Source organism: Anopheles funestus, chromosome 2RL (genome assembly GCF_943734845.2).
Source record: "Anopheles funestus chromosome 2RL, idAnoFuneDA-416_04, whole genome shotgun sequence".
Lineage (NCBI taxonomy): Eukaryota > Metazoa > Arthropoda > Insecta > Diptera > Culicidae > Anopheles > Anopheles funestus.
The window spans coordinates 64,235,966-64,262,587 of NC_064598.1; the positions used below are offsets into that span (position 1 = coordinate 64,235,966).

General features: G+C 42.3%; 1 protein-coding gene across 3 annotated transcripts in view; it reads right to left on the minus strand.

The window, feature by feature from the left end:
• Positions 1-12,077, minus strand: part of LOC125764661 (zinc finger protein 860) — a 76,750-nt gene extending 64,673 nt beyond the window's left edge. For all 3 annotated transcript variants that reach the window (XR_007418479.1, XR_007418478.1, XM_049429100.1), the window contains exon 1: positions 11,023-12,077. Coding sequence is in view for 1 of the 3 variants with exons in the window: in XM_049429100.1 (XP_049285057.1) it covers positions 11,023-11,025 (3 nt within the window). In the remaining 2 variants the exon portion in view is untranslated. The remainder of the gene's footprint in view (positions 1-11,022) is intronic.
• Between the last annotated feature and the right edge of the window lie 14,545 nt (positions 12,078-26,622).

Below are 26,622 nucleotides of genomic sequence, written 5' to 3' on the forward strand. Positions count from 1 at the left end.
TGGTGTTTTATTTTATAATGGTTTTTAGCTATCCTTGAGAAGCTACCTCACTAGTTAGTGGATGTTTTGCAAGTGGAGTTTGTTTTATTTTACGTACACCAACCACCAACCAATTTTTGTGTCATCTTATGTGAGCCACAGTGAGTTCCTCCCTCATCTTACCTTTAACAAAAAATAAGACATAGCAACGGAAGGTTTCAGACTGCGTGAGAAACGAGTCTCCAAAATAAATCCTACCGAAAATTTCAACCGAACAGCATGAAAAAAAACACATACAAAAAAAGACATCACGACGAATGTGCATGTTTTTAATTGTTTAACGATGCAGTGTAACCTTCGTCAACGGCGAAGGAAAGCGATTCTCACCGGGTGGCACACGGGACACAATTAAATTAACTCTTTCCCAGCTTATCTGAAGCTTTCTTTCGGTGTTCCTTCTCATATTGCTCAATATCGGAGATCATTCGCAGTGGTTCCAATTTGCGTATTCACGCGTTAATCCAATGGTGATGATGAGGTTGTACTGCATTTTCCCATGCCTATTGGTACATTCCAAAACCGATAGCCAGATTCGCGTAATCCGCATGAATTTGGGCTGCGAACCGGTCGTTTCGAATGCGGATAACGTTTCATGACTACACGTTGCAGCAACAGAAGGCGCCGCTAAGACGCGTTTCGACACTTTCTTCAATTAATTGAATTAAGACATCATCACATACAATCCTCAAGGGGATCATAAAATTAAACCAAAATAACCGACACAAAGCCTCTTCCCGTTAAAGAAGATCGCCATCCATCCTTCGCTGCTCTCGGAAACTGCGACGCTCCACAACTAAATCGATACGATCGGCGTTGAATGAAACGATGGCGCTAATAGAAGGCTTCGGCTCCGTTGGTTGGCAAACGGAAATGACATTAAATTACGGCCACGTACATTTCCAATCGAAAACAACCGATCTGAGTGGATCGTATATTATACCGCTTTTGTTACGATCAAGATAAGAATCAAACCGTCGGTTCGAGCAACTTTACCGGCACACAATCTTGTCCCCAAAAATTCGTTTACTCTCCCAAACAGCAAAAGCTTGAGGGCGAAAAATGTATCATAAAACGTTCTCATATCATCCAACATTCGACCTGGAACATTATTTTCTTTCCGTGAGCCACTGCGCTATCCTCCTTCGCAGCCTGCTCCTGTGTATGGCAACGAAATGAGAAAGAAGCAGAGCAAATAATCAAGAAATTAAATTTTAACCCCAGTGTCTCACCGAACAAGCAGACCAATGAGAGAAACAAATAAAGTAAAGCAAAAAACAAGCTACGAAATGAGGCATGGATACGTCAAGCGACAGAATTGAGCAACCCCGGGGTGAAAGAGGAGAGCCTATTTTCCGGCCCAAGATCCCCCGGTGTGGTCGCAATGGACGCGTTGGTTAGGGTTCGGACAGTAGATACATTTTATAGCCTCGGATAAGCAGCAAGCAGCATAACTTCTTCATTCGAATAACGATTCGACGTCCTCCCGCAAGATTGGAAGCCAGAGTTCGGTGTTGGGGCGACTTCCATATCATCCATGGGAACTCCTTCAATTTTGGAGTTACGGCAGCATATGATCTTACTCTTGTGTTTGGTCGACCAAAAAACCCGGTAACCACTATTGAAGAACTGCTCCAGATGAAACCGAGATGGAAAACATAAATAAAATTAAAGTTCCTGTTCCGAAGTTGTTCCAGAAGGTGGAGCAAAGCGTTACAGGTAGAACCATACACACTCATATCCAAACGATATTGAAACCGGCACTGGCCCAACTGACTGCTGGTGACTACAAATCTTTGTCGCTTATCTACCCACAATCTCTCGTCGTTTGGCCGGTGGTGAGTTACTTAGGCTCACCGCGGGTGTTTGGCTGTTTTACTTGCATTTGGAAGATCGAAGGATATCGTGGTTGTTATTGTTTTTGTTAATGTTTTGTGCAGAGGTCTTTTCATGTAATTTGGATATCGTACGATTTCCCGCTGTTACAAATGTTGACAATACGGAATGTAGAAAATAATTTCGATGTTTCTCTTCTGCAAACCATATTGATACTAAAACTTTTTCCTCTAAAAGATAAATAAATTTCATATAAAGAATTCTTATAAAAGATAATAAAAGATAAGATCCTATGAAATAGGAAACTAGTGCAATGAAATCTTAACCAAAAACGTGTACGAGTTTACTTATTAACCTTACAAAATTGGATAATTTAACTACCGCAATTTGTTGCACAAATTATACTTTTACAAACGAAGGTCACCAAAGGGTGCTCAGAATGTGAGTAGATCCGTAAAATGTGTAAAGGATCAAATGCCTTCCGACCAAGTTTCCAGCTTCGATATGTTACTACCAACACATCAAAACTCCCAAGGAAGGAGGAGTTGTTTATGTGACTCCAGTACACCTCTGTGACGTGATGGCATTAACTATGTCAGCCAAAACGTGAAAGCGTGTGTATAACATTATCATTATTAATCAAACAAAAGCACTTAACTCGGACGCAAAGGTGAATACCGCAAAGCACCACTTCAACAAGCAAACTCGACTGCCGAAAACAAATTCAATGATCAATCTTTTGTCCCGCCCGGCCTTCTGGTAGCCGTCGCTTAATGAGATCGAGCGAAACGATCAACGCTGACCTGACGTTCGGTTGAGTCGCCGAAATGGTATGGCATAAAATATCTGCCGGTTGGAGGACAGATGAAAAAGGTAGTACCACCTATGCTAGCCGTTGAGGATCGTAAAACAAGCGGCGCAGTGTGTAGTGAACCCCTGTGAATTTCTTCCAATATCATTTCAAACATGATATATTAAGTGCACCCCCTATTAGTGCACATTCCGAAACATGTGTCCACGATCATCTGACCGCCTTACACGCTTGGGTCTCATATACAGAAACTAATCTACACCGTATTACGGCACATCTGAGCGCACATAGAAAATACGACACCATGCCCATCGTCACTACTAGGGTATGGGCATTACATTTTTCGTCTTGGACAACCAAACACAGAACAATTTGCTGCCGAATTGCGAACGTCCGAAAACGCGCTACCAAGGCTAATGATCTCTCACCTGGGGTAACGAGTTGGGGCGATGCTTTGACAGGAGTAGCGCGTTTTTCGGGGGGTTTCGTATCGTAGCAAACCTGAATAATCCTGCGCCATTAGTGCACGAACAGAGCATTTCGACCATTTTACCCGTTTGGAATCATCTTGTCCTTCTTGTGCGTTTTCGTCTCCAAAAGCTCCCCAAAGGCCTCGATCTGTCAAATTTATCATTTTAATATTCGTCTACCGGGAGGTTTTTTGGGGTGATATGTGTTTCATTTTTTCTCCCCCATACGGCCAACAAGATGCCGCAGAAGAATAAACGTGGAGGTCCCGAGCGAAACATGCGTGATCCGTTTGCTTGGAATTGCCTACCTGCAGGGTCCACGACAGCTACATCCATGTAAAGTAAAAAAAAAGGTTCGGGGCTGGTTTGGAAAGTGTTCACAAATCATAGGAAAGCATGCTCCGTGAAACAGGGCCTTCGACATTGCGCTAATTTGTGCTCCACGAAGGGGTTGAACAGAATGTACCACAGCATAAAAGGAGTAATACGACGACAGGTCGGTTTTCTAATCCACAGACGATTGGGGGCGAGTGGACCTTTCGGTACCTGGCGGTTGCTGGAGGGTAGCGCACAAAATAAAACAAAGGAGATGTGTCGTGATCGAAGTGATCGAAGGGCAACATCAGTCCGTTTGGCAGGTGGCAGCATTCCACAGGACTGCTCCACTGCACGCAGCAGGAATTCCGATCGAGCGTCAATCGAATCGAAGAACAGGTTGATCGACATCACACCCAGAAATCGGCTATTGTACGCTCGCCAGGAGCTCCAAGCAGAGACTAGGACGGTGTGAATTAAATATTTGTTTTAACGCCACACACACCCGCAGCTGTGAAGTAGAGCAAATGATTGTTGGGAAGAATATCTATTCCATGCGCACTGTTACCGGGTGCGTTTGGATGTTTTCCTTTCCTATTAATTTTGGCTCCGCAACTCTCCGGGGGGAGGCGAAAGATCGCCCGATCTGTTTGGGGTGTTTGTGTTCATGGACGTAAACTGGGAGGTGATGGAAGATTCATCAAGAATGCTTCCAACCGTGAAGGAGCCAAACTGTAGGCGTGTTTTCGGGATCTGCACGCAAGGGCGTCGCATCGTTGTGGCATGATAATTTGAGCCAAAAAATCGTACGTAATGAAGCACAAATAAACACGACAGAAAAAAAGATGATACAAACATGAATATGAACGCCAGCCAAACAAGCTCCCATATTGGTGGTGGCACACGTGAATCTCCCGGTGAACAAACTGTGTTGGGTATGGTGCCAAAACATTGGGGTGAAAATCTTCGCCGTGTCTAAAAAATCGTCCGAAAGGAGGAGCCGTGTCGTGTACGCAAACGCAACCGTGCAAAATTGGTGGCAAATGATTACTGTTTGACTTCTCGTTCTTTTTTACTATTCGCTTGAAGAAGTTTCATTTGGCATGAATATCTGGTACAAATTCGGTAAACTTTGACAATTCTGATAACTAAACAAAAATTAACGTAAACAATTCAATTGTAATAAGTAGTGTTCACGAAATGATCCACTAGGAAATATCGGATTATTGTCAGTAATCCCAATAATCAGATTGTCAATAATGACAATAATCAGTACAGGAAGCTTTAAAATAAGTTTTTGAATTTATATTGAAAATAATACAATATTAGTAAAACCAAAAAGCATGAGTTTGGACGAGATCTGAATTGTTTCATAACTTCTATTGAAAACGAGGCAGTTGCTGCGTAAATGGAATGAAATAGAAGAACAAAAATAATCAGAGAATATAGAAGAAAACAAATGGCCATCAGTCCAAGCCTTATCACATCCTTCACCTTTGGCAGTATGCTGAATGAGTAGTGAAATATACAACAACAAAAATTTCAACGATTAGAGTACGAATTGTTACGATCTTTACGACTGGATTCGAAATGCTCACGATCATACTTGGCTTACTGTCATAATTTCCGGATATTACATTAATCAATTCACTGGAATAAAAATCGACATTTAAAATAAATCTAATTTCTTCCGAAAACTAAAGCAAATTCCCACATCAAACCTAGACACCATATCATACGCTGGCATTTAAATTACGCTTAGTAGCGATGCGTTAGCGGGAGAACTTCATGTGTTCAAGCCACACCGATGCAAAGTGCAACGCAGCTAAAACAGTGTTTGCCAGCATGTACTACCGGTCAAACAGGGGTGTTTTGTTTTCGATGTTTCGCCTTTTCATACAGCGAAGCGCAAAGCAAAACCAATGCGCGTATTTATGAATGAAATTGTTGACTATGGTTGAGCGTCATCGGCTAACTAATAGCGAACAATAATTGGACTGTGGTGCTGTAATTTGTCCCATTTCATAATAGAGTAAAGTTAAGGAAATGCCACTACCAATAGTGTCGCAACTATTTCAGGAAATTTATTGTTCTGATATATTGTTGAATTGTTCGAACATGGTGAGAGATTTAATTGTGGGTCTACTTATGTAAAAAGAATTTATCGAACACTTCGGCGATGGCTGTGTGGGAAGGAATCTGAGATGTCCAAAAAAACGATTTTTTTTTAATCCTTAAAAGAGTGGCCTGGTTGTATTGTCAAAAAAGCTCTTGTATATTTGCCGTTGATAACTCGGTCAAACGGCACTTTTGACTAGGAGATCGAAAATTTCGGGAACTAACAGATATCTAATGTGAATATTCTAACAAAAAATATGTAATAAATGCTTCTCTCATTCCCTATTTTTCCTACAATGTTCTTCGTGTGATGTACGAATGTCGACAGCTGTTTGAATCTAATTGCTAACAAAAATAATGCAAAATCAGCGTAGCGTCAAACGTGATGAAATACGTGGTAACAATAGCTCTAGGCTGCAAACTTGGCGTACCGCCTGCCCAAGGACACACACGCATCTACTCCTCCAGACACCAGACAACTCAACTCTGTCCCGGCAAGCCAAAACAAATATTTCTCTGGCATGTTTTAAAAAAAAGTTACTTTTCATTTTGATACATACAGCACTTTCCTTATTATGTTACCATGTAAAAAAAGCCCTTTTAGAGTAGCGTTTAGTTTGAAAATACGCCATTGGAAAACATTCGCCTAGGAGGCTTTTGAGACTGTTTTGATTTTGGCTTTTGATCCTCTATAGTCCTGCACACGTTTACAAAAACGCTTTGCAACAGTATCACGGTTTTTATACGTGCCGGAATGAAAGTTTACTAAAAGTGCTACTGTCTCAAGGTGCTACAAAATTTGTTTTACGTTTGGTTTAGTTTTACTACGCGCTTGTTTCGTAAAACCGAGTCTTAAAGGAGCTTATCTTATTGAGCGTTGAAGATAGCAGTAGAAAGACTTCTCCACTTTTAAAGCCTTTTTTTGTTAGTTGCGTTTCATTAGTTAAACTCAACAATTTCTTTTTGTTTTCTTATATGCTTACTTTTATTTCGTGCAGCAGCACCTTTCCCGTTTAAGGTCGCCTTCCACTGGCTTCAGCTTTCCTTTTTGACTTCTTCAGTCAAAGACAACCGATCCCGTAGGTCTCTCGGTTCGTTCGAGGCGCGATTGTAGCTCATAAATTTTCATATGCTAATTTCCAATGCAAACGCGTGTGCACATCGTTCTCTTGCACCGCCGACGCACCAAAGCTCTCTGGGAAGGTTCCACAGGGCACGGCATGCGCTGACATGGCAATCTTTTCCTCGTACGTCACCAGCATTGCACCCCTCGCAACGGCTCCCGGAACTCCAACGGGATGGATGCAACACCTTCTTCGCGAAAGACCTCGCCTGTGACCTCGGGAAGTGGACGATTGCTTGGTGTTGACCGGGAACGACCACGGGTCAGACATCGAGTCGGGCGGTTCCGTTCATTTAGTCGATCGATAGCAGTTTTGCTGCATAATCAACGAATGATTTAATCGGTCAGAGCCGAAGATAATGATCGTACGAGCTTCACATACGAACCAGAACGGGAAATTAAGGTCGACTGTATCATACGCTCAAACAGTATGCCAGCTGTAGATGCGTTTTCAAAAACAAAACAATAATAAAATAGTTAATAATGGATCGCACACATTCATTTTAACACATTGATTCAAGCGTTTGTCCAATGGTGTACAACAGTTTCTTTTATTTGTTTTCATTTATTTAGTGATCACTGCTGTGTACGTAGCAATTAAAATGCTTATCGTGCGGGAAATTTCCCTTATGGTAGTAGGTTTTGCACAATTGAGGGTAGTAATGAATGGAACATATCGGTGCATCGCTGATGCGTAAGGCCGGGGGACGGTAGGGTTTTTGCGTTGACTTACTTATTATGTACCATCAGCAAGAAATACTACACCACCCACTCCAATCGCACGGGAGGGTTTAGTTTTATTATTTTTAAAATGTTGATCAAAACTTCCAAATTTAGGTGCAAATATGTGTTTTTTATGCGTTACTGAATATCAGTGAAAAATCAGTGATACAGGAGTAACAAAATTTTTTAAGGTAAAAAAAATGTTTTAAAAACATTCATATAACCAAAGCATTAACTCATTAGCTAACATAACATGTGCCATTGTAGGCATTCTCGAAGGAAAGGAAATTTGAATTCGCACTTCGCGTGGTTGGTCGTTGATGCCACGTTTTTTCTACTTCTTCGACCGCGCGTCAATCGCACACATACGTACACCCGCGGGTTTTGTGTTTCAGTCCCACAGCCCCCGATTAGCAATGGATTTATGCACGCAATGGAAAATAATACGAGAGCAAAATAGCCTTTTTGTCACTGGTTTGAGGGAGTGACCGCACGAAACCGTACCGCAACAGCTAGAACGTTACGGGTTACGGGCCTGGGTCTTCCTGGGTACTTCGTGGGCCACGTGAATCATTGGTAAAAGTTGAAGTGCAGCTTGTGTAGTGGGAAAGCGCACAATGTCCTTCCGATTCCGTAGCAACCACGCTGAAGCTATTTGAATGTGATGTAATCGGTTGCTTACAGAAGCAACACCATGCGCCGCCAGCCAGGACCAACCTTTGAATATGGCGTATTACGAAGGCGATCATGCTTAGGCGTACTAGCCGAGTGTATTTGCATAGAGTGGTTGAGTGAGACGGATGGACAATGTACCTCTTTTTATGTGTATGTTTTTTTTCTTCTGTTGTTTGGTTATCAAACGATTTCCATTCCGAACCCCTCCCCATCCCCTTGCGTTGGGGGAAATTGCGAGTTATATCTCAGCGAACGGCGGAGCATCGTGGCAAAGTAGAATGGGAAAAGCTACAGGAAAGATCTACGCAATGATGTATGCGCATAAAATATGTGTCAGTCGTAACACGTTTATTTGGACGGCCTCGTGTTTAACGGCCATTTTGCCAGTTCGGGAGCGTAACATATTCGGCATGTTCTATTCATAATGTGCAGTCTGTAGTACTTTTTTTTTGGTCTGTCAGTATAAATTCCACCCAAAGAGTAACTATTTTCACGGGAGTGGATAGTAGAGCATGTTGTGCTGATTTCAAGGACCATGCAACACATGTAATAGCAATGAACTTAACTCCGTAAAGGGCGTTTGGGAGGAACAATTTTCTACTATTGCTATGAAATAGCAGTATTCAAGGACATTTGTTGTTAGAATATTTTTTTAAAATTATTTTCATCGGGATTTTGTTACTAAACACGACAACTTGAAAAACTGAGCACCACTATTTCTGTTCTAAAATAATAGTTTGATTATGTTTAAATAAACATGTAAAAAAAAGTTCATGTCTGCCAAGCCGTCACATCTGGTGTGCATGGCGACAAGAAAGTCTGCTGGTTTCTCCGAAAATGTTTCAGTACCCCTCCTAGAGATATTCTTCAATTCGCATGCCACAAAAACACATCTTGACCATTGCCACCACATGTGGGACTTAAGAAAGTAGCGACGACTCCATTTCCGGTTCCGTGGGTTCTCTGTTTCTCCCAAAAAAAAAAAACAACAATTTGGGTAGCTAACTGTCTTATTTAATTGTTAAGAGAAGATCATCCAATTGGATCCAAAAAAATGTTTGCTTGCCATTTCCATTAGCAGTGAAGAGTCCTTAAAACCAATATTCTATGTCAGAAAAATAGTGAAATAATAACGGTTCAACAGAATTATTTATTACTGTATGGCCGTTGTTTCCATTTTTCGTTTTGTTTAAAATATTACTTAAACTTTAATATCATTCGTAAGTGAAACAGAAAGGGCGTAAGGATATGAAAAGTATTATTTAAAATTGAACTAGAATATAAAAACCGAGACTGAGTTAATGCAAAATGACGGTCAAGATCTAACGCATTTGCTCCACAGTCCATGATGAATGCTCCAATATTTAACGGGCTGTCGGCGCAGCATCACATCGAACTCATTATGGTGACGGTTTGACTATTTTAACCGTATGATTTTGCTTTTTTATTGCCCTATGTCCCAAATACCCCAACACACACTAGGCACGCATGGAACTTTAGAGACGGACACGAACCCAGGCGCGACATGCTCACATCCTCCGGAAACGATAACAATTTATCAATCCGCCTTTGCTTCGCCGTAGCTCTTTTTGCTTCGCTATCCGACAAAAGTTGATGGAATCACACAGACAATGCGCTCTTGAGCATAGATTTTTTGAGGTATGACGATGATCACCAGTTTGATATCCCCAAAAGAAGGGAAATCGCGCGAGAGGAACACCTTCAACATATCTCACTCCCGCATCCGCCCCAAAAAAGACAAGCCATTTTGTACGGGCCGTAGAAGATTGCAATCCATCGTGCGCTTCGTCTGTGAGTTTCGTTGATTCCCATCGCCGTGGACGGGCGATCAACTCTTTTTTTTTTTTATGGCGGAATCGCACACTGCTAAACTCCACCGTACAACATTAAAATGGTGGGTACCGCCACAATCGTTGGCGGCCGATTCCGGTGCTGGAGGGAATCGGTGACATTTTAGTGCCGACCCGAAGTGAGGGTTTTTTTTTTGTTAAAGATGATGGTCCTGGGCCGAGCGGGCGTTACTCGTGGGACAATTTTCTACCGTCACATGTGTGAGTGCCCTAAATCTTTCAGGGGAGCTTGAAAATGGGAAACGATAAGGTAGACACGATGGATGCTGCTCCAGGCGTAATCAGCATCACTTCCTGTCCTGTGCGGCGGCAGAAAAAAGGGGGCCCTCAAAAAGATTGGCGGCCGGCAGCATCAATTTCGTAAGTTTAACACCCGACCTGAGAAGGGCGCGACACTACAGTGTGTGTGTGTGTATGTGTGATTCAACCATTCAACACCAGCGATCAGTTAATGAAGTTAAGCAAACGTTTCGGCATAAAATATGCACAAAAGAAAGGGAGGACTAAATGTGGAGCTAAATGAGGTGAAAAGAAAAACAACCAACGAAAACCAACGCAAATGGTTTCAAGATCCGGCGACGATTCTTCCCACGCCGTCGGAATGAGCGAGGATCACTACGAAAAGCTCTACCGTAATGGCATGAGCTTCTTAAGTGTAGCAAAAGAGGAAGGATCTTTTAATAAGCTCTTCCTGCTCGGTTGGTCATCGAGATGTTTGCTTGTTTTTTCTGATGAAGCACCCACTGAACGATTGTCCCTTTGCGGGGGGTGATCTTCTAACCCTTCACTTCTGGTTCTCAATGTCTTATGTCAAAAGAAATTTTGGTAAAAAACATTCCAAATTCAAGACGTTCGCAAAAAAGCAGAGTATCGTTAGCCGGCGGCATTTGACGATTTACACAGCAAAAAAAGAAACACATCGAATTAGACCATCTGCTTGTGAAAGCTGCATCACTGCTGATGTTTCCTCGATCAAGCAAGCTGTGTCGCAGACTCATCCAGATGGTGATGCAACAAAAAAAAAGAAGTGATATTTCCACTTACCATGCATGGGTTTGAATTTATATCTTCCGCCTGACGTGGGGCTTGATGTTTTTCTACGTGTTTTCAATTTGTGCGGCAAATTTTCTTCTCCTTGACCACCGTTCTCGCTTCGTTTTTCGAAGGGTGTCTTGTTAACACGAACTTTTATGCGCTCACTGACAAACAACGCTCGATACACACTTCAAATACAGATCAAACCTTTCATCACCAAGACGGTACGCTAGGAAACTGTGATAAGTGATGCGCGTTAGTAGGCGTTGGGTATGGAGGATATTTTTTACTTTTGCTTTCTTGCAATTACACTACACTTAGTTACGTAGATTGATTTATGATGGTTACATTTCTTTTTTTCATCACATTTAAACGACAAGGACATGTGTAACTTGGCTCTTGTTGATATCGACAACGGACACAACCCACGCACAATACGGAACGGAGAAAAGCACGATCAGATCAACTGCAGTTGTGTACTCGATAGAAACACTCGAAAACTTCACTTTGTGTTTTGCGCTAATTTTCACAATACGCTTAACATGTTTTCGGCTAATGCTCGTGTTGAGTAATCACGCACCAGCAAACGACACATCAACGTACACCGGGAAGAACTTTATGCAAGCAATCCGCTACAGCACACACACCTCTCGCCGGTAAAGATGGTTTCGACTGTGTTGTCGGATGTTTTTACACAGCTGCCATGACGTAGTGTCCTGCCGATAGGTGCGTCATTTGGAAGGGGTATCGGGTGGATTCGATGATGGGTTTGCGTTTTTTTCCTTACTCTCCAACACACCGGGTCTGATAATGCACAGTTACGGGCGTAATAGAATTTTTTTTTCTCGGATCTAGCTCTCCGATCAAGAATTGTACACGAATGGGAACGTTGAAATATGATCGCTATCCTGGCAGAAATACACACATAAGCACGATATTACGGCACTTTGCTAAGCTTTTCGGAACAAAAACCCGTAGTTGTGACGGGTATAAGTTTTGTACACTTTTTCTTGGCACAGTTTTGTCAAAATTGTGATACGAACAGCATTTATGCTGTTGACGGGCTAGAGATTGTAACGGGTAATGTATGATATCCTTCACGTTTGGCAGGACTTGTTTTGTATTTTTCGTAGTATTGAATGAAGCTATTTTACTTTTACCCCACAAACACCTGGTAGTCACAAATCACAGCGTTTAAACACCTCATGCCAGAGGCTGTAATGAGCAGAATTTATCCTTTAGTGTCGGAATATTCCGCAGCAAACTACCACCCCCACACGTGTGGACCGAGCTCACTTGCACTAGAAAAGCGCGCGCGAATAGAAATCAGGCTTGGAGAACAATATTTCGATAATTGTTGGCGCGGGTGTTAACTACACACTAATAATTCACCTATGTATATTTTCTGTCATCTACAACACTGAAAGCAGGTCCCCGTTTCTAAAAACCTGCAAAACGAAAAACGTCGCCTACTGCGCTAGACTACCGAAACGAAGTTAGCGTGGAAACGGGAACACGACGCACGTCCGCACGCTTGAGAGGTAAAAGAAGAACGATTATTTGAAAATAAAATTCAGTCTCAGTTTGATATTCGCTTGAAAATGTTTTACCCGTGAGTATTTGCTTGATGAAGAGAAGCAAAAGTAGCATCGCTTCTCACCGTCTCGTTCCCGTTCGTACGCGGTTCGTTCACTGTTCCTTTTCGCACCTATGTAAACACGGTCCGTGACACTGTTGGGTTCGCTTGCGCGTTGTTTGTCTCTTTCACATACCCGAAGCACCGACGGCCGAGTGCGAATGCCGAAGCTCGCGCGCTACCACGCACACATACGCATTTGCCGGCTTAGCACGCTTTTGTTTTTGTTTTGTTTCTGCTGTTTCTACCGCTTCCGGAGCACGTTTTGCTTACCGTGTTTAGATCCGGGGCGCGAGAAATGAACGTTAGTGTTGAAGTAGCGATTTTTGAAAGGGATGATCGTTTTGCGGTTCAACTAAAATCGGCATCGGGTGTGCGTAAACGTCGGTATTTGCTGTATTGCTGGATCGGGATTTTGAGGAAATTCGAGTCTCCCTCCCAACTACCCTAAATCCACCACCCCAAGGGTGGTTCCTTTGTTTAAAAATTGCATGCACTATCGAAGAGACAAGACAGCAGGGCCGAAGAAAATTGGCGCGCTTTTGTTGTGGACCGGTTTTTCCGGATCTTCTCCCTTTTCACGAAGGACCCTCGACAGAATGGCCTACCCCTTCGCCGCCAGCGCTAGTGCTAGGCGGAAATTGCGCACTTTTCATCCTTCCTGCCGCTACTGTCTTGCATTACTTGCGTAAGACGCCCTTCTCTCCCTAGGCTTTGATTCCATTTTTCATTTCCTTTGCCCCTCACTTCTACCGTCTTGTACACCTTTTTTCCCATTTTTTACCGTTTATCCCTCTCCCGTGTCTTAAGGACCTCTGGCGCTAAAAAGCTGTAGCACGATGAGGACTAAATCTTTATTTTTTATGTGCATTGTGTTGGATTCCCCCTTTTGCTACGAGTCTTTGCGCGTCTTTGCTGGAATCTTCACGGGACGATGCGGATGATAATGATGGCTTGCCTGTTTGGACCCGTAGTTGGCACAGCTGCTGGTTTAGCACATCTTCTAGTAATGTCATGTTACCATGTCATGTTGCTTTTTGCTTATTCAAAACAATTGTTTGAACCGCTGGGTGTTACGCTGTCTGCCGTTGGCCGTGGCACAAGGGGACTCAACAGAGATTATAAGCGTGTTTGATAGGACGCGTTGCTAGATGCGGGAGCAAACGGGGTGGTTGGGACAATAAACGACCAGCAAGAGCGGCCATTTCCAATGGGGATTATTTTCGTAGAAGATAGAATTTTGGTCAAATTTATGCGACGGAACTGATCGGTGTTCGGCTTCGACCCTTGGGGTGATCGCGCATTTGTAAGCAACATTTCACAAATGGTTGCATTCTTAGCATCAAATGGTGATATAAAATAATAGAAAATTTCGTAGTAGGAATCAAGGTGGTTAAATATTTTAAATCATATGATGTGATTTTATTAATATAGCCGTATAGTCAACGATAGTAACTTGTTTTAATTACTGCATGTTTGTGATTTATTCTTTTTAAGAGTTAAGGTTCGTATGACAATCTGTGCAATGTCCAAGAAAATGTTGATTGCTATTCTATTTTTAACTATAAATTATTTTACTATAACCTGCCCGCTACGTAATATTAGAGAAAGGTTCTTCGCAGCAAGGAACAAAATTTCACACGCGTCGAAAATGACGCAGCTGCAATTTCTTCTTCTAGGAGACGTACCTCAAGGAATTCGCACGACGACGTCAACAGTTTGCCACCCCCTTTGGCTTTTGGTTTGACCTAAAATGCTTGATTCATAGCTGCGTAATGACTACGCATTGTCCGGGACAAGAAACGACGAACTTGCAAACCGTACAGTTGGTCTCACGTAATATAAATTCCTTTACACATCTCCAGTCACCCTTCGGTACGTTGGTGATTTTCTGCGTCGTAGTACGAAATGACCTTTTCCACCGAATTTTCTCACCCTAAACATCGCATCCGACGATGCCGTTCTTACGTAGGTGGGATGCAATTGGGCTACGCGATATTGGAATGCACAGCTTTTGAATGATACAGCAAAACTTCGAATGCAGCTGATCGGTAAGTTTTCGCCAAAAAAAAAAGATGAAATCCGTTTCCCGTTTAAAATTCAACCCCGGCAGAAAGCGGTTTGTCGTACAAGGGGCGATGAAAATTGGGCGTAGAAAATCCTACAAATGTGTGCAATAGCGAGGAAAGTAACGTCGTAAAACTGGCGCTCCTTACCACGTCGCGGACATATCCCTTTGCCGCGTATCGTGCAGGACGAAGTAACCGCTTACGGCTACACAATTTTTCCCATCTACACACCACTGCCGTCACCAGCGATTCCGGTCGGCTTTCGGAAACCGTTCCGTGAGTGTCGTGGGCCCTATGGTGAGGAATAGCAAACTGCACGTTTTACCGCAGAAATAAATTACTTCACTACTTCGCCCAGTGGATGATGTTTCGTGTTCAGCATCGCTTCTATTATCTTTCGTCCGGGCGTTCGTGTGAGCGTTCGTGTATTTTTTTTTGGGGTTGTTATTATGCGCCTGCCTTTCCGTCTTGATGGTGCATAATACTTCTATCGATTTGCTGCCGGAATCTGATATGTCTCGTTCCGTGCGCTCGTCCTTTTGTCTTGGCCTGCTAGGTTGGTGGACTATCTATGCTCTAGGTCACCATTACCTCCCCGTCGTTGACGTTGACTTTCATTAGTTCGATTGATAAACGCCCCACGAGCGGGATTGTCACTGGTTGGGCTTGCTTCTGCATGTGATGCCTGGTTTTACGACATTTGATTTTTTTTCTTCTTTTTGGTGCATACACGCTAGTTTATGACCAATTCTCGCGCGTGGGTGTGCATTGTGATCCAATTTCGGCGACGAGCGAAAGCTTTCCGAGGCTATTCCTGAGTAGTCGATGTGCAGTTCAAACTTTAGATCCGCCTTTAACCGTACGATCGTAACTTTTTACTGACGTCATCAAATTATGATAGATAATTTTGGATCAAATATGAAACTTATCTTTTTAACTTGGATGTGGCATGTAAGCGTCAGCAAAATCGTTCTTTTTCTGATGAAAGTTTATGTAACTAAAAACAATCTGTAATGTATTCCTTAGTTTGGGTGAGCTCGAATATGCTTCTATTATTGAATGGTTTTGAAAAAAAACATTACAATATTTTTTTCTTATATTATTTTAATAAATATAAAAAATAATAATAAATAATAAATTAAAATAATAATAAATAAATAATAAAAAATCTTGAGGTATGTAAAATTTTATATATATTTTTTTCTTCTTAACAACGGCCTGTATCAAGTTTAGTTCAATTTAAATCGGATGAAAACTATCAGAATAAATTGAAAATTGGTTTTTTGAAAAAAAAAAAAAAATCATACCACATATCCAAGAGGAAAATTCTCCTTAACGCACTTTTCAAAAGTCATGTCATGTCATGTTTCTTGTCATGTCTAAGGTCGCTGTAGATCACATTTGGGAAATAGCGGTTATGGGCGGAATGAACTAGAATTTTGTACCTTGATCACGTAATAATAGGATATCCTTACTTGTATAAATTCGTACATCTCAACAAACTAATTGGTAAGCAAACTTTTGAAATAAATCTACCATCAATATAAAGAAATATACTCAATCTGCTCCACTTTATTTCAATTTACGACCTTTTAAATCAATTTATTCAAATATTATATAAAAATCAGCTACATATGCCAACGTACGTGGCTCTACCAGATGCTGATTTGAATGAACACGGCTGTTACAAGAAGATTTTCTATCCAACATTTATGACGCTGCGGAACAACATTCCTTCCGAACGAATTATCACACCATTGCCGCTGTACGTTGGAAAAGAAAACTCTTTCTTCTGGAACTATGCAGAATGTTGCCGCGTGACAATTATGAACCATAGGGCTTCGTTCGAAATTGCTGCTAGATGGAATCTATAAGAAAAGAAAAAAAAACTTGTGTCCAATAAAATTAGACCACCCCAACAAACATGAATCAAACATACGTCCTGCGTACGTCAAAAAAAAAAGCGGCCCGTCGACGCTTCCAGTCGTCTTTGCGTGCGTTTATGCAACAAACGAGCCGTGGTTGAACTCTCGAGAACTGAACCGCTAGCACGTGTTTTGTGTGCGTCGCTCCTTCCTGCCACAGGCGTCGTACCGTCGATTGCCACCGAAGGTAGGTGGAAGCATCGAGTGCACAGTGAAACAATTTCGAAATTCTTACCCTATTTCTATGCCGGACGTGTAGCGGGTGGCCACTGGGTAACTGGGTGGGTGGGGCATCGTTAAGGGTCAAACGTGGAACCGCTACAATGCGACTGCTCTCAAAAATATAAAGCAGGAAGACGAGCTTGGGTGGCGAAGTTCAGCTGCGTGTTTTTTTGCCGGAACATGTGCTTCATTAACAATTCTAATGTGTGCGTTTTACTACGAAACTGCAAAACTTCGTCTCTGCCGTCTTGTCCGTTGATGGCGCTTCCAGTGGCGCTGCATCACACAAACACCAGTGAGGTGAAGGGTCCACGATCATGGTGTGTGTGTGTGTGTCTGTACCGATTGCAGCACTGAACGATATCAGATATCGTGGCGCACCGCTTTTTGGGGGGTAGTAGCATTAAAATGCATCCCGCTTGAATTCATTAAGGATAATTGAATTTGATGGCTTCCGATTCCTCTTTGCGGTGTAAGAGTAGCGAATCTAGCCGCTTTACCCCCCATCCACCCCAAAGGGGCGCGTACTGCGTGTGTGTACGTGCCACTGTTTTTATGTTCACGACACGAGGAGAGAATTAAGGCATCTTCACATCCACGGCCATCCAATTTGTTTCGTTGAAAGATGACCATGGAACGGACGGGCTCATGAAATGCTAAACCGAACCACCGAACCAAAAGGACCGATTTACGCGACCAAACTCCGGTCGCCCCACCAGCCCCACCGAACACTGTTTGCTTTGATTTCAATCCATTTTATGGTTCCGCGGTGCTGTTACGTATACGGGGGAGGAATTTTTATCTCCTGAATGTAGGTTTCTGTTTTAAGAAGGAACGTTGTTTTGATTCCACTGCTTCTACACTTGTGGATACGTTGTTCGGGCTCCATTTTCAGCACGGAGACGGATTTTGTTGGCATAAAGATGTTCGATCCACTGTGCAAAAGGAAATTAATCGCCTTCGTTTTTTTGCTCGTTGTTGTACATTTTGTAGAATGAACGGATGAAGCCATCATTTGGCACACGTTTGGAATATGTTAGAATTATTTTTCATGCGAATAAAAAGCATTTAGAAAATTATACAGCAAAATGATTTAATTTGGCAGGTATTAAAAATTAGCTCATAAAGTTGTAGCCATTTAGTGCTACAAACTAGCGAGTACTGAAGCTTGGAATATATTAAGCCAAATTGAGTCTTTTAGCAAAAGATTGAACCGTTCACCGACCGAACCCGAATTTGTATGGTGTAAGACAAGACCCGAAACGTTCATCCCACGAGGTGAACGACACCATGCATGTCGATACCAAACCTTCTTATCGGCGCTTATCGAAACAAACGCTCACATAATGTTGCTCGCTGGTGATTATCTCCGACGGTGGACCGATTGTAAACATGTGTTCCCGATCGGTAGAACATTTATATTATCGTTTCGCTCGGTGACTCGTAAATCATATCCCGCGTACCCAAAGCTTTTTTTTCCCATTGGGAAGCAAAACATCGCTCCGGTAACCGGTTGTACCGAAGAACGATGGTGATTTGCTTCCATCGCTTACTTCCCTGCGATGTATGGGGCTGTACAACCGTTCCACTCTACTTTAGGGTAATTTTACCATTCTCATCACCATTAGGATCGACTGGAGATGTTTCTGAGATTTGTTCGCACTGATTATCATAATCGAACAAACATGATGTTAGCCAAGCAGAATGTTCGACCACCGAGTTTGAGTAAATAAACTACACTTCACCCCACATTGCCAATGCTTTGTTTTATGGGTTTTTAAACATTGAATCATCTGCCCGGCATCTAATGGTCGGCTTCCAGAATGCGCTGATCGCGCTTAGAATAGTGCTGATTTAATTTACCAATGTCACCCAACCACCTATAATTCACGCTGGTTGACAACGTGACGCAGGCAAAGGCTCTCGATGTTACTACCACGTTGCGCACATAATAAGCGTGAAGTTTATAGCGCGTTGGTTGGCGGTCCGTTGCGATCGTAAATCATCCCTCATCGTGGTTTAGTCGTGTGGAATACATAAACTCATCTCGTGGCGGTTGCTGAGCGTGGTTGTCCACCGAAAACCTTCGTCAACAGATTGCCCGAGCTTGGGATCGATAATCGAGAAGGAGAACATATCGTCCGGTGTGGAAGCTGTCATCATCTTCAGGGGATCTCTCCACTCAGATAAACATCCTTCCGAGGATCTCGTTTTCTTAAGGCATGTTTCTTTTTTTGTTATCGTACTCTATTTGACAACTTACGGAAGGCTACAAATTGTAAATTCGATAACGCATCGCTTGGCCGGACACATGCTGGCCAGGCGGGCTATCTTAGGGCAGAGCTCAGGTACGAAAGGAACGATTGCGAAGGTGGCGGAATGGGACGTCGATGGCGGCACATTGTCTGAGCAACAAAAGTTGCCCACGACGATGGAGGGTGTTACGGTAAGCGTGTCATCAGCTTTGTTTACACAATTTGTCTTTTGTAACGATCACTGTTGGATGTACAAGATGGTAAGTTCATTGCCGCAGGATTTTTTGTTGTTGTAAATGTAATGTTTGATGAATAGAAAGGTGTAGCTGCTCAGTCTGGGCGATATTGGAAATGATCGAATTAAATTTCTTGAGATATATTGAACTGTTTTTATGACTTTTGCTATCAAATAACATAAAAAGTTGTATTGTTTTTACCTTTTTAAGATATCATTTTCAAGATTATCTCTCTCTTTTCTTGCTTTCTGCTCTGGGTTAGCGACCTCTAAGGTTACGCCGACCATTTTTGGCTTACTAGACTTATTTTTATCACTTAGCGTGATAGTCAGTTCTTGCTACGGAGCGACGGTCTGGATAGGATTTTATACCTGGACCTGTCGTGTGTGGAACTGGCGCCATGGATCACATTCACCAGGCCGTTCTAACCGAGCAAAAAAAAAAAAAAAGTTTCCTTTAATACGAAATGCTAGTTCTTAATTCTACTATATTAGTAGAGACTTAAACTGAACCATAATTTTCAAACTTGAAATTTTTTATATTAAAAATATTGCGCCACAACTAAGAAGGAGTCAGGGATAAAATGGATAAAACGGAGATCAGCACCCGGAATCTAAATTATGGGCACACGACCACAAGAAAGCAGCTTAAATGGCAGCTGAGCGAACAATTGCAGAACGGTTCAAGCTACGTATTGGTACATAGCCATTCGTAGAGGTTTTTTTTGCTACAACCATCAAGATTGAATCCTTGGCAACATCAATATACCACATCGGAGTTGGATTTGTTACGGTATGGCGTACGGAAGGTCTGAAATGAAGGATCTCCCTTCTCAGGTATTGTGGGTGAAGGTGCGTAACGAACGAAGAAGGAAATGAAAAATTCTTCCAGTCGACCAGGTAGAAATTGAACAAAATAGACAGTTCGGCGTGCGTGTATGTCTTACAAGAAAACGGAACAAATGATTGAATCGCTTCTGAGTGTATAGGGTACCTTCAGGGCAACTATCCTTTTCAGCTGGTAATGGATTTTGAGTCTTCAAACATAATGCGGCCATGCGTGCGAAGGATATGCGCAATTTTATGACCGAGTGTAGCGCGTGCCTTGTCAATATTTGGGTAGGTTTGAGCACATTTCACGTTGAAGGATGAGTTGTATTATTTGCACAACGGCTTGCCAGGACGGTTTTATTTGATTCTATTTTTTTTTATTTTTATTTGTTGAACAACGGTGTGGTCTGATACCGTAAATTATATTTAAAATATATTAATACTTAAAATAACAAAAAATAGTGCATACAAGTAACAAGTAACAAAACGATTATGTTATTGGGTCTGTTTAAGAAATTAAACGAATTATTTCAATGGAAAGAAATAACTTTAAATGGTTCTTTGTTTAACTTAATCCAAATATCCCTTGCTATCAATACCAGCCATTCACTTCATTCATGAGCTGTGGATTCAGCACTGATTTGTGCGTAACGAGAAACCCGCAAAAAATTTTCTACTTAACTCACCGAAAAACAAATCGAATCTTAAAATCCATTACCTTTAGCGATGTGAGTTACAATTAGGAAAGAAAAAAAAACTCCCTAGCAAATGCCTTTTATCTCGTTCGACCGGTGTTACGTTTCGTAGATCCAAAATAAATGTTTTCTACTGTTTTTTTTCTTACCAAGCGTATGGAAAGCCATTCGTTAAAAGGAACAGAATAATGCCTGGGACGGCAACTGCACGGTACTCTCACAATACCGCGTTGCAGTTAACTGCACAATCAAGTTTAAAGGGCAGATTCGTTGGCAGCATTAACGTAACTGTGTCAAGCAGTGCATACCGTCTCGCTCGCTCACAAACAGTTTTAAATGATACATGAAACATCGACACATCCCAAAAGCTGCACCGATGCATTTTGGAGAACCATGAAACACATTGGAATAAGTCGGGGAAAAAGATTGCGAAAGGACGAAAGAAAAGGTGCAGAGAACATCCAACAAACTCACACTCTCAATCTCGTCTGAACTCGGATCAGAACAGCTGATCGTGCGTCTTAAGGTCGTTGGCAACGCACCGGGCAAGAACGGCGGCCAAACGTTGCACCTTGAGGTTGTGGATATGCAGCATTTGGAAGACGAAGTGTCCCGCTTACAAAGCTTGTGTTGCTGTTTAGGTGTTATTTTAATATTGCTTGATATGATTCCGTTCTTGATCACGTTCTAGCAACCAGCCGACAGCCGTCAATCGGAAGGCTTAAAACTTTAATGCTCCTCATTCAACATCAACTTAGTTCAACGTTCAACCAACGTTAAGGAGCTGCAAAAATATGATCATCTATGCCCAGTTGAAGAAACAAAACAACAAAAAAAAACCCCATCACTTACAATCACAAAATCTCGCCCAAGACTTGCCAAGACCGCATTTGCATATTTCTTTTCGTGTTTCTGTTTTTTTTTTTTGGTTGTGATTCTCAATCACCAGCCGATCCGATCTGCGGTGCGTTGGGCACGGCTATCAGGCATAATGTCACCAGGACGAGGGTAAAGCCGCACACGATGCGACGGTTCGGCGGCAGGCTTTGAATGGGTTTATTGCCGGTTTGCGAAACGGTGAAACTGATTGATGGTGCAGCGATTCGAGCGCTGACCGATTCGCATATTGAGACGTTAAGCGTCGAGAGTTGGCCGCGGATAGCAACGGTGAAGAGCAACAGTGATCCTCAATCTCCATCACGGGCGATTGAGCGGTTTTCAGTGGATTGATCATGGATCGACAAATGAAGTTGTCATGCTGCCTTCGTGGGGAAAGAACAGCGCAATTTACGAACTGCAGCAATGGTGATGATTGGAGTTGATTGGGTGAGCGATCATATTACTATCAATAATTATGTAAATAAATAAATGTTTTTTGAAAATTGTTTGAATTAATAGTCTGAAAACTCTTTGAAAAAATACTCTGAAGAATGTGATGAAAAGGTATTTTGGATCTAATTCTTGTTTTTTCACTAAATCACCATTCATTCAATTTTGTTGCATATAACTGAATTGCGTTAACTTTTACTTTCTTTGATTCTCAAACAAATCTTTTCATAGCCTGTTCGTGATATTGCACATCTGAAGAAAATGTTGTCCGTTTTTTTTCGTTTAAGAAGAAATCTTAACGATCATTAATTTGGTGTTTAATTCCACCACCTACGACTCCTTTCACGTCACAGTACGATCTACACCTGGCAAACGAAGGCGACTTAGTCCATCTCCGCTGAACGGTCGCTTTGTTAAGCAAAGATTTTTTTCTCCTCTCCGGTAAGATATCGCATTCTTTCGAAAAGCCAACGACATCCGTGCGAGACAAACTGACGTGGCTCGACTATCGAGCCTGGTTGGCATTCACAGGGAAGGGAATCCGTTCATTTCGAATTCGCTTCAAAACTCACGCGTTCCAGGCGCATTTTTTTTTCGCCGCTATGGGTGGTGCACGTGGGCGTCGATGGTATCGCGGGTGATCCTCATGCCCGGTGGTATGAAAATATTTTCTATCTAAACCTTAGAGATGTTGGTTGGTTGGGTTCGTCGCAAACGCATATTTTCGGCGTTAATTGAGTGTATAAATATTGAACGCGTCTCTACAGCTGCGCTGGTCGGGTCGATCGTTCGAAGATGCCAGCTGGTCTAGCGTAGCCGACAGCGAGTGGAGGCGTTGGACTAACATGATAAAGGGGTATCTTTTTGCGCCTAGCAGGCGACCTGTGGACAACAATAATCATGATAATAATCGATCGAGGATCGAGCACGATTTGGGGGGAGGGTGAAATTGTGAGCCTGTTGAAGTGTTTAACATTTATATTTAAATTTCTGTTTCTGTCGCAAAAGATATCAAAAACCTTCCCCGCACAACCATGAGATGATTTATGAAACTAATAAAGTCTGAGAAATATGATTCAATGACGGTTCTTCTTATAAGATTGTGCATACAAAAAAAACAGATTATATTTAATGCCTTTTTACCTCGCACGTTGTAGGCGGATGTCAATCGTGTGAAAATGTTGACGATTACAGCCAATTTGGAGTTGAAATAAAAATAAAAATTGTTTGAATCAATCATCATTCAGGTGTTGTGCGTGATTGGAATTCCACATAATCATGAGGTTTGAAAATAATGCATTGATTTTTACTTTCGTTAGTCATCACTCAATGCAATTCCACCACAATGTCACCTGTTAATTGATTTGGAATTTCAAATGTCACTACCACAGACAATGAGGAGTCTCTTGTTGCATAAAATACGTTGCCTTTGTACCTTACTGAATAGCTTTGAAATGCAGCACCACTGTATGTACACATTCACACATTCGCCTCATGTACGTGTGACAAGCATTACCGGCTCATGCAAGCAAGGGTGTGAATTAGTGTACATTGTACGGCATAAATGACAAATCATTAACTCACCCACGTTTCACATGCGTGTCGGGACGAACGCCCACGAAGAAGAGAAGTTGAGGAATTCGCGCCTACACCCTTTCCCAGCGTGTATGCTTCCGTTGCGCTAGTCATTCACGCAACGGAACCGCCATCGTCTGGTGCGGTCATGATCGTATACGTTTTTGGAGAATGAAGCCAAGTAATTTCCCTACCTATGCATGTGCGTCTCGATCTGCACGAGATGAGTTGGTCCGCAACGGGTAAAGGCAGCTTTGCGAAGCAGTAATTTATTCATCATCTCACGGATGACAGTTTGGCGCAGGTATTTTGGCGTTGGAGTTTGTCTGACTTTTTGCAAACGCACGCGGGACCCACAATTTGGACCACCGACGCAGCTTGTTATCGGGCTTGAAGTGGCATGTGGGCGATTAGTTTATTATGCTGCGAATGGCGTTTATACAATGGAAACGTGTGGAAGAGCAAAGAAGAATTTGCATCGGATTGCATTGCTATAAATTCGTTGCACGATACTTTAATCAATAGTTTATGTTATTTCCCCCCTAGGGAAGAAGAAAGTTATGCGGAGTACATTTGAAGATGTATGCCATTTAAAACAACGATTGCTTTTACGCATCTCTGACGCTTGTGAAAAGATATTCGTGCTGTCATTACCAAAAGTAATTCAGTCGCCAAAAACAGAGTTCAAAGATCAACTTACGGAGCTGAAACGAGTTGCATTGAAGTAAATCGTCTGGTTCGTCAGTCTCAACATCTGCCCACTTTCCCAGGCGATCGTAATGGGAGTTAGATATCGTTCATAACCCTAACAAACTGCCCGTCCAGGAAGGGGAAGGAACGTTCGAGGCAACATTTCGATGCACTACGAAGGACCTCCGCTGTGCACCGGCAGAGTCCCCCAACGAAAACAAACGCCCGACGGCTTTTTAACACTACGGACTTGGTGGTGAAAGAACGAGCGAGAGACTAGGATATACCGGAATGGGCCTGAGTACACCTCGCACAGCATTTCGCAATGCTACCTATGGTACTCGGTCGAAAGGAAAACTTTCCCACAAGGTGTGGCTCGATCGCTCGAGCAATCACAAATAAATCCCGGATAGGAAAGGGACTGAGAACGGATCCTTACGGTGGCACTGTAAATGGTGGCGTTAGCGGGAGGTAGGGTGGCATTGCATAGAAAACAAGGGAGAATCTTAACGCCACTTCCGAAGGGGTCGGGCGAAAAAACGGAACCGGTCCTTAGAATGATGGAAAAGGGGACGATTGAGCGATACAACGAAGCTTCTTCACGTAAGCCGATGCGAGTAAAGCGGGACAGGTAAGGCGACGGGATTGTGCCCAAACTGCTTATGTGCGTGCGCATACACATACACACAGAGGGGGAAAATCGGAAAGAAAATCCATCCATTCCAACGCAGACCCCTGGTGGGTTTTATTTCTTCTTTCGGCTTTTTGCATCGACATGCACGTAAGGTTGTCAGGGAAGACGAATTTCTGGGTGCACGAGGGAACGGAAATGGGGTAACGACAAACCCAGAAGCGACGCAGGCGCAGTTACCTTGCGCGAATAAAAGACGGCGTAATTAATATTTACGGATTCTCTAACTCGCCAGAACGGAGCAGCTGGGTAAGCAATGGTGGTATACTGGCTGCACGGGCGAGAAGGAGTGTGGTGAGAAATGAGATTCACTCCTAGAGGGATGAAAATCCACCCTTCGGTTACGGCAACCACCCCAAAAAGCGAAGGATGTTGGCATGAGACGTCGACAGTTATCGATGTGGTTGTGAATTTCTTGAGTCACATCTGGAGGAATTTGCCCTGAGCGTTATCGCACGCAGTGCGTACTCATATCGAAGGAGAGTTTTCCTCCCATCGAAGACTATTTCTTTTGAACTCACACGCCGAGATTGTAACGTTGAATAATGTTCTATTCCGCATTCGTAATACAACGTCATAAGCGACGACCTGCATTTTGCTGGTTACCTTTCTTGTTCAGCTGAAATGCATTTAATTCGATCATGCATGTTGAGCGTGGCGTTGGTGATTTTTCATACTAATGCAGCGGAGGGTGCATTAATGTAAATATGCTTACTACAGTTAAGAGGAGGGTGATAGAATTTATACCAAAAGCGACCGAATGCAGCGTCCGTTAAAATCAAATCTCAATCGACCAAAGTTGCATCAGAATTGCATATGTTAACGTAAAGTGCAATTATCGGGTCAAATCAAGCTTCTAGCCTAACAATAGCCATAGCTGCTGGCCTATAAGGGTATATAACATCGATGTTAACGGTGAACAGATGTATCAACGCATGAACGCGTACAAGGTCAGCAACTGCGTAAATGCATAGAAACCGCACAAAAACATTAATCACAGTTAGTTTTTAATTTTCATTATGATAATGTGGAAAATTAAACATTTTCAGCACGGTTTATGACGGCAGGGTAAAAATATCGAGGAGTGAAAGTTGATAAAAGAATTAAGGAGTATTGAATGTACGAATTTAAGAGATGCTTAAACTTCAAATAGTTGACTTCTGATACAGGGTGTATCATAAAGAGATAGAAGATCCGAGTTGTTGCATTTTTCAAATATGTAATTTGAAAATAAGTTAACAACTATATTAACGAAACAACTATATTAAGTTACTAACTATATTAATTATAGTTTTCTATCATGTTACAAATTAAATTTGTCGAATTATTAAGGGCGACATAAGTTAAAATTAATAAATATTGTTTGCAGAAAAATGGAAATGATAATCCAGAAAAGAGTTGACTTTCTTTAGATGATTTTTGAAATTGTGGGACTAAGCAACTTAAATTAAGGATG